General features: G+C 39.3%; 1 protein-coding gene across 5 annotated transcripts in view; it reads right to left on the bottom strand.

Annotated features, from left to right (window-relative positions):
• Positions 1–892: 892 nt before the first annotated feature.
• ntrk3b (neurotrophic tyrosine kinase, receptor, type 3b) overlaps positions 893–9,184 on the bottom strand; it is a 227,127-nt gene continuing 218,835 nt past the window's right edge. For 4 of the 5 annotated variants that reach the window (XM_031309582.2, XM_031309589.2, XM_031309586.2 and 1 more), the window contains 2 exons: positions 7,606–7,764; positions 3,341–3,590 (listed from right to left, as the gene is read on the bottom strand). In XM_031309582.2, the coding sequence (XP_031165442.1) occupies positions 3,405–3,590; positions 7,606–7,764 (345 nt within the window). In that variant the 3' untranslated portion in view covers positions 3,341–3,404. Of the gene's footprint in view, positions 3,591–7,605; positions 7,765–9,184 lie in introns of all 5 variants that reach the window. The other variant, XM_031309581.2, reaches the window with a different exon arrangement.

The following is a 9,184-nucleotide window of genomic DNA, read 5'->3' as shown; positions in this document are numbered from 1 at the left end:
ATTGGTGAGGCAGGGAGGGCTTAATAAGGGCCTTTGGCAAAAAAAAATAAAAAATAGGTTATACTGGTTCAACCTTTGCTGCAGCACATTCTAACCTCTTCTGACAATGCACCGAGCTGGCCAATTGAATATATGAAAGTGCACTTTTTTTAGGTAGAGAAAGGTAGTTCAAATGGAACACATGATTATCTTTCACGAGTGTTTGATTCTAGTGTCTATGAATATGAATATTAACAGTATAATATAAAGTTAAAAAACAAACAAACAATACCATTTATCTTTACTAGATAAACAGACATGGTGGGAGTACTTTTTTCAGACTGTCTAGTATGGCTTAGGCTGCATACATTTAGGTGAATCTGCACTATGAAAAGTCATGCTGCACTAGCTAATAGAAGTTCCTGCTGTTATCTTTACAGACATATATGACCTGGATTACGTTTGATACTGAGGAAGATCTTCAAGTTGTAGGGAAGGTTTTTAATGAGTTGTCAGCAGATTTATGGACGTATATGGAATATATCATCGTGACTGAAGAAAGTAAAGGTTTTCTGATTTTGGAAAAATTTGTTCATAATTGACCAACCACAATAAAAAAAATAAAGAACACATTGATTGGGCCACGGAGCTGCCATGCAAGGAGGTGGTCTGTCCATCTTTACGGACACTCTGACATGTGGATAGAAGGAGCCAAGGATTGAACTGCTAACCCTGTGATGGACCACAGCCCCCCCTTCAATACACGTTGCTATCTCTTCAGAAGTGGCTAGAAGAGCAGCAGACGCACACTGAACACATGATGTTCAGCTTTGTGAGAGATTTAGATGAAGACAAGATTTTGTCAAATTTACACATCTTTATAAGACAGGACAAAATGGAAAAGGAGATCGTCTGATTGTTTGAAGACATTTTCTTAAGAGAGTCACATTAATACAAAGATCTATCATGGAATACCAGTACTTTATATACTGCAGTTGTTATACCACATTTTTATATTCTGTAACGTGTACATGGTAATATGCCAACTTTGCTTCAAAAAGTGTTCAGTTAGTTCATCCAAGAAAAGAAAAAAATAACTTTTTAAACAATATTCAACTCACCATGAAAGGATTACAATACCCTGCAAATGCTCACGGTCTGTGTCATAATGTCTTTAAGCGTTTATCTTTACCACAAGAGAATACACAAAAACTCAATGCTTTGGGTAACTCGTTGGATTTGATCCTGCTTTTCATATAAAATACTTGAAATAACTGAATGCTCATTAATGATTTACATAGTCCCAAGGGGAACAGAGACAACACTGTGATACTGTGAGAAGTCATGTCAGGATAATAAGGAAGAGATGTGAAGAGTTCCACTCCAAAACGCTATATATCCAGATACAACATAAAATAAAATTGTTGCCTGAGGTTTATCATTCAGTGTCTAAGAAATCTACAGAATTCACTCAGTAAAAATGAACTCATTTCGAGCACTTAATTAGGAATGAGTCTTTAAAAGTAATTTCATTTGGTTTTTTTTTTTTTTTGTTGCTGTTATGCATTTTAGGGGTCATGTTAATTGCCACATTTTGGAACAAAACTCTTCATGTTTTCCAGTTCATTAAATACTAATTATCAAAAATATGGAATGCGCAATACCACACAGTTAGCTAATCTGCTTCAGTGATTATTATTTCTGATGTACCTGCTTCAGTGGCTCCTCTCTGGTCGTAGCAGAAGGGGTTTTTAACAAAGCAATAGATGCTAAACATGCAAAGGCCACGAGTGCGAGGAAGAAAAAAGTGACTGCAAGTCATGTACAGTTGATGGAAAAGAAATCAGAACAGTAAAAACAAAATGTTTTTAATTATTTAGTTGTTCTGAATGGAATGTGAGGGGGAAAAAAGCTCGTGCTCCTTTTCGGCTTGTGAAGTGACAGGATCCTTATGGTATTAACCTAAAAATTAGAGTTAGATGACAAGATCGATACAACTCTTGTGTCTGTACAGTAAATACTGAGCAACTTCCAGCAGCCTATGTGTCCAGTCTTTATGCTAGGCTAAGCTAAACGCCTACTGGCTATAGCTTCATATTGATCTGACAGATAAGAGAGTAGCAGCAATCTTCTTCATAACTCTCAGCAGGAAAGCAAAAAAGTGTATTTCCCAAAATGTCTAACTATTTCTTTTAAGTTACAGATTTTCTTTTTGTATGCGAGGCAGCTCACCTGCAGGACAAATGATTCATACTTCCAGTTACAAAAATGTTTTCTTTAGAGTGGAAAAGCAGTTTCACACCAAAACGCCTAACAATGACAGAGCAGTTTTTCAAAGCGTGTGTATGTGTTTGAGGGGTGTGGTGTAAGATATTACTTATCAACGCATTATTCTTGCAATAAAAAGCAAATGAACTGGAAAGGAATATGAGGCTTCATCACCTCTTTGGAAAAGTGTCGTGTTGATGGCTGCGAGTCGTCCCCCATTCTCCAGAGTCTCTGTGATTCGGTGTCAGCTGACTTTTCAAACTGTATTCACTGCCATTCACCTTCACCACATAAGACAACCTACCATCACTGACACAGGTAATTCCCAAGATAAATCTCCTCTAGATTAGGATGAAAACAAATACCATAGCTTTATACTTTAGCCACCCAGATCACAGTCAGAAGAGGAACCAAAATAACACCCGGAAAAATAAGTTAACATAATTTTGACACATAGAATTTTACAATATGTACATTATTTTTTAAATTAAAATAGATTTGTCGGTTGTCTGATTGGGTAGGTCCTCTACAGCGCGCTCCTTTTTTTCCCCAACCCTCCAGTGTTATTCCACAGAGGAGTGGAAGAGTTCCCATTAAAAGCTCCGTTCCAGCCAGTCAGAGTGCAAGTAAGGCTACCATCGTCAAGTCCCTGCCAATAGCTTGTCGGTGACGTCTTCGGACAGGGCCGAGCCCTTAGCAACACACATGGCAGACCCTTCAACACCCTGACAAAAAGAAATAAATATAAAATATATGTAATATTTCTATATATATTCATAAAACCAAACCCAGGATAGATTTTAACTCTGATGTATTCTCTCCATAATATAACTGTGGCCATTTTCCTTTTGCCAGTCCACTGTACTTTGTATCCATTTCTGTGTATTTTTGCAGTTTTGAGAAAAAAAAAAGAGTCTTCTAAACCTGTACATTTTATACGCAAGTAAACAAAATGTAAAAGTGCGTGTTTTTTGAATACGTTTTATCCACTATATCCAAAAGTGTTGCAGGCACTTAAGTCCTTCCCAAACATTGTAGGTGTTTTTCGACAGTGGAGTAGGTTGGTTTGGTTATTCCTGGATTGGTGTGGGTCGGTCTGTCTGTATGTCTCTGTCGTTCTGTCTGTCTGGTGAAGAACGGGCCACCCCAGGCCACTGCTAGCCCAGGATGTCCAGGTAGACCGGCGTGGCTTTCCCCATGGCGAACAGGACCTTCTGAATGTCCTTAATGTTCAGTCGCTGCTGCGGTTCCCTCTGCCAGCAGCCCAACATGATGTCATATACCTCCTTAGGACAGATCCGTGGCCTCTCCAGAACCCGACCCTGGGTTATGCACTCAATAACCTGCAGAGGAGACAGGGCAGTGGAGTGAGACAGATGATTTCCACTGACTGATTGCTTTGGTTTGGTCATAATGAGAAACCAGTGACACTGAGCAGACTGTCCTTTGAGGTTTGAACTAATGAAACTGAGATGAAAATATAAACTGTATGCATTCATTCTTAAAATTGTCCAATAATAAACAGGAAACAAGATTGTTTTTTTCTGTGCCGCAGCACAACATAACAATAATACTGACTATCCATGGGGTGGATATTCGAGATGTTGCTAAAGGAGGGATTGATCAGTTCTTTGTTGGACTTGTGCTCTAATTAGCCAGATGACTCATTGCTGTTGTGACAATTTGACTTCATTTTGTGTGTCAATTCCAGGCCAAAAGCATGGATGGGGTCTATTTGTGTGTAATCACTGTGGCTGCACTGAAGAACTGCACAGAATTTTGTATTTATTTCTTAAAGCATTGTCACTTCATACAATGTATTTTCTTAGGTAATGAAACCAGCTACGACATATTTTTCTTTTTACAAAGATTTTCACTTATAAAGGCGTAGAATAATTACCAATACAGCTGAAGAGGAAGAATGGAATCTCTCCCCGTAAGACCTATTATGGTGTCATGCAATTTCATGCTCTTGCAAGCTAGCAGCACAACAACACGGTGTCAGAGCAAAGCATTTGATAATCTACTGCTATCTGAAGCCTAATTTTCAGGAAAGAATGCACAACAAACCTAATCTGTGTTTACATAAATATGATTTCACTGTTTTTTACTCAAGAGTGTCAACAACAGTAAAAACCAGAAAAAATACTAAATATTACAACAACCAACTGGGAAAACCCTATTCTATTGTTCTTAGACACTCAACTATACCTTTCTGTTATTGTGCCTAGACTCTTTAAAGAGATTGGGAGGCAAGCTTTAAAGTTAAAAGAACCATCAGATTGCAATACTGTGCCTGACTCACTCAGATCAAATTACTTGTTTCTTCACTTAAAGACCTCTATGCTTGTTTACACTAAACCTTCTTGTTTATGATTGTATGTAGCTTCATTTGAAGTCTATGAGGACTCAGTATTTTGACATAGATGACTCTTGTAGCAGATTTAGCAGATGTGGTTTTAAGGTGTAGGGACAGCCCTTATGTGTATGTCCTTATTGCTGTTACTGTGTTCATTGTTCTGTTTTGTTGGATTGTTCAATTCATTATCATAATTTATATTCATATTATTATTTATGTATTTATGTTTAAACGTCTCTTAACGTCCATGTTCTGTGCCTGAGGACCCCCTTGAAAACGAGATGGTGCATCTCAAGGGGTTTATCCTCTTATTCAATTTTTAAATAAAAACAAATGTTAAGAGGGAAAAAAGCACTGCTTTCTCTCTACTGTTACATTCTGTTTCTCATGTCTTCTTTACCAAAGGATGAGAGGCCTGGTAGACAGACTGCCTTGAGACTTAGACTGCGGGGATATAGCATCAATTCCTGCAAAGACATATGGCTCCTCTTTGCAGAAATTCCCAGATCTCAAACATTACAAACAACCAGTAGTAAAGGCTGCAGTGGTCATGGCAACAGCATCCTGCCAAACAGATGTTGAAGAAAATGATCGCTAAAATGAATGACAGAGAATCTTGCTAATTTACAGCTGTAATGCTGTTGTAACCTATAGAAACGTGTTGATAAATTCACTCCCTAACAACATGGTGATGGTTATGTGGTTGCAGAGGAATTTCCACTGATCCACTGATTTAGCATTGCACTCCTAATACATTGTTGGTCTCATGATGGACAGTTAAAAAAAGTATTAACAAACAACAAACTTTGAGTATTGAAGAAAATTTGGATTGTGCAATAAGGCAGGCCTGCTTGGTTCTGTCGGGGAATAATTGTAAAGATTTACAAAGAAAATGTTCACGTCATTTACTAACTGGACTTTTTGGAACAGATTAGTGGGATTGCTGTTGACAACATACACACGGAAAATTACGTTTAACCATGTATCCAGCTGATTTAAATAGCTCATGTTACTGTATTGTGTGAACAGTTAACTTCATTTAATATTGTATGTAGTGTTTTCTTTTTCAGATGCAAATGTTCCACCAAAACAAGTTCCTTCCCGAGGCTAGTTTGCAGAGCCAGCGTCACTGTATACAGAGTTTAGCGCCGCCCAAGAGGACTGTGATTGGTTTAAAGAAATGCTATCCTTGGGCGTCCAGATAGCTCAGTTGATAGAGCGGGCGCCCGTATATAGAGGTTTACTCCTCGACGCAGCGGGCCAGGGTTCGACTCCGACCTGCGGCCCTTTGCTGCGTGTCATTCCCCCCCTCTCTCTCCCCTTTCATGTCTTCAGCTGTCCTGTCAATAAAGGCCTAAAAATGCCCAAAAAATTATCTTAAAAAAAGAAATGCTATCCTAGAATGTATGTGTGCTGTAGCCAGACATTACTTCACAGCGCTGTGGCGATAGGTCTGGCAATGTGAGGCTACTTAAAGCCTGACATGATGGAGTTTTGTGTGATTTTTTCTCCCACAATTCTCATGTGATCTCGTGATATCGCTAGTGCAAGGTAAGGACTATGTATGACAACAGGATCAGCTGCTGCATAGAGAGCCAGGCAGGAGGGTCACTGCTGAAGTTGGAGACTAGTTCATCCTTGACCTCTGGTAGCTCAGGTATCTTAGCAAAATGTTAACATGTGATGTCCCCTTTTATTTCATCTGAAGTAGCTTCAGATTTGTTACATTATCGTCTTCTCTCACAGCCTGGCAGAATTGTATATATTCTGTATCAGCTTGTTCCAGCTCTTCATAGAAGCTTTGTGTTTACACTGAGTGATATATACAAACCCATGTTTTAGTTTTTTTTTTTTTATGGCTGCACTATTCCATCAAATGTCTTGTGCATCATTGTATACACATTCAGCCTGACATATTTGGAAATTACGCAATCTCCTTTAGAATTTAAAATGAAGTTCTGTGGGTTTGAAAAATGTTTGCCAGCATGGCAGTTTGTAATGTCTTTTTCTTCCCTGGATAACAGTATTGGAAAGCAGTGGAGCCTATAGAACCTTGTGGAGAATGAGGCCTGTTTGAAACAAGTTCCCACAGTACACAGCTGATCATTTATCATTGTCACTGATACCCATTTCTAATTGTTGCTGTAATGTATCATTGCGTAACTTGTGCAAATCTGAATAACTGAAAAATAAGTACAATATTCCAGTCTAACATTACCTGAAGACAAAATTGCAATAGCTAAAACAGCTGATGGTGGCTTTTCACTTTTATGACTATGACATAATACGGTGCTCATCTCATTACATTGTCATAAGGTTTTGGCAATGTAGTTTAATCAGCTGAGTGTTTCATTTAGAGTGTCTCAAAAATCTTTCAGCTCAAGATGCACAGAAATGTGGTTATACCTATTTGTGTCAAGCCCAAGAACATATTGATGTTTCAATTGAAATACTTTTAAGTGCAATGCATGCCAGGTTATTCTTTTAGGTCAATTTAATTTTCTCAATTTGCGCGCTTTACAGGAGTAATCCTAATTGAATTTTATTGATTCAAAGCAGAGCTTCCAATGAAAAAACAAGCCAATCATAAGTGTTATGTAATGCAGCATCTTGTCTGGTGGCATCAATTTATCACCTCGTTGGGCCAGCTCGAGTCTCAAAAAGAGAAGATAAACAACACGAGGCAGTAGATTAAGATCCAGAGTGGCAGCGTTCATTTCAATCTGATATTAGACAGCTCATGCGTTCCCTTCAGCTCTTGATGCTCTGTGAAGGAACGCCAAGCTATTTGATTCCTACTTTAAAAACAAATCAATTAATTTACTGTTTCTTTGTGATTTGAAATAGACACATTTACTTGAACGAAAAAAATAAAAATCCTTTAACATTTTTGCAAGTTGGATAACCTGAGGCTGTAATTTTCAGTGTGTGCGTGAAGGCCTGCAGTATGTTCTTTGTTAATAAATAAGGTTTATCTAAATGCTTCAGGTGCGTTGTACCTCGTTGTTGCCCAGCTGAAACCAAGGCTGCTTCCCATAGGTAAAGATCTCCCACAAGATGACTCCAAAGCTCCAGACGTCGCTTTCCGTGGAGAATTTCCTGTACATGATGCTCTCTGGGGGCATCCAGCGAATAGGTAGCATGGTATGTCCTCCAACCTGAGGAGAAGGGACAAAAAACAGAGCAGAGGAGATATTTATTGCAAATGAAATGTTGTACCTAAAAAAACAGATTAGAAAATTCAGTCATCAACACAACTCCCAGGCGTCTGGGGATTAACTGTCCTTGCATGTAACTGATACGACGGGCTTAACATCTCATGAATGTCTGCTGTGCAGTTGGATGTTGACACTGACACAATACAGGAAAATGCCGACTTATCGGCCACCTGCTCTGTATGTATTGAATCGCAGGATGCGAAATTCTTAAGGTTATGATATTAAACCTCCCCTTTTGTTCTAGATGGAAAATAGCAATCTGCAATCCCTTCTCTGTAGAAGTACTAGCACAAAGCAGAGGATCAGAGTCTCAAAGCGTGGAATTGAATGTGTTCTAATCAGTGTTTCAAATAATTCAGTTTCAACCAAGGGGTTAAGAAAACCGCCGAATGCATGCTCACATGGATCCTCATAGTAAAGAAGTTCATGTGGCTGCTAATGTAAATGTGATTAAACTCTACATTCCAACATGTAAACCTCCTGCATTCATATGAAGGCTTGCATGTAGCAAAGTGTCAGCTGAGATGGTATACATCTAGCCTGGTCCTACCAGACTCTGGTACTGTAGCCTGGTCCATTTCATTTGTACAGAGTCTGGCCTCTCTCCATTGACAAGTGTTAACTTCCTTGAAGGCGGGTACTCTGTTAAAGTTTAAAACTATTGGATCTGCCCAGAGCCACTCTGGATCTGCCATAACCAATCTGCTAACATTTGGTCGTGACATCAGCTTAACATCGCTAGCGTTAGCCTTTGCCAACTCATTCACCACTAACGGAGCGAGCTGGAAAATCTAACTTTTCCCGAACCCCGTGGGGAGGAGGGCCACAACATCATGGCCACCAACACAACTCAGCAAAGATTGTTCTTGCTCGGGCTTTAACTTCTGGATATTCGGCAGTGTTGCCACAACGGACCGAATGCCTTTGCTCGCATGTAGCGCACAACCTCAACATCATCGTTCTCAGCCACTCCGTCTGTTTGCTGATTGGGCCGCCAAATATTTGGTCTGAGAAAACCCAAGAATACACCGCAAACCCAGACGGAATACTGAAGGAAAATGAAAACTGAGCGGAAGTACGTAGGAGGGCGGAGCCAGGCTAGTATACATCTGCTGTAAGCTCTCTAATGTCTTCAAACCAGCAACACATGAAATGAAGTCTCCCTTGCTGTAAATCCTCTGAGGCTGGATATTAATCGATTAAACAATCCTCCATTAATCATCCTTGCTCTCAGCTTCCATTAGCAGGCATTGTTTTAAAATCTATTTCTCATTCATGTCGCTTACAGTGTTTTAATGAGCTGGACAAGACTGATGTGGGAATGAGCAGCAAAGTATTGCAAGTTTCAGCTCAAAACCCT

Source organism: Sander lucioperca, chromosome 3, assembly GCF_008315115.2.
Source record: "Sander lucioperca isolate FBNREF2018 chromosome 3, SLUC_FBN_1.2, whole genome shotgun sequence".
Lineage (NCBI taxonomy): Eukaryota > Metazoa > Chordata > Actinopteri > Perciformes > Percidae > Sander > Sander lucioperca.
Note: the sequence above shows the minus strand (reverse complement) of the source record. Positions and strands in the feature narration are given on the sequence as shown.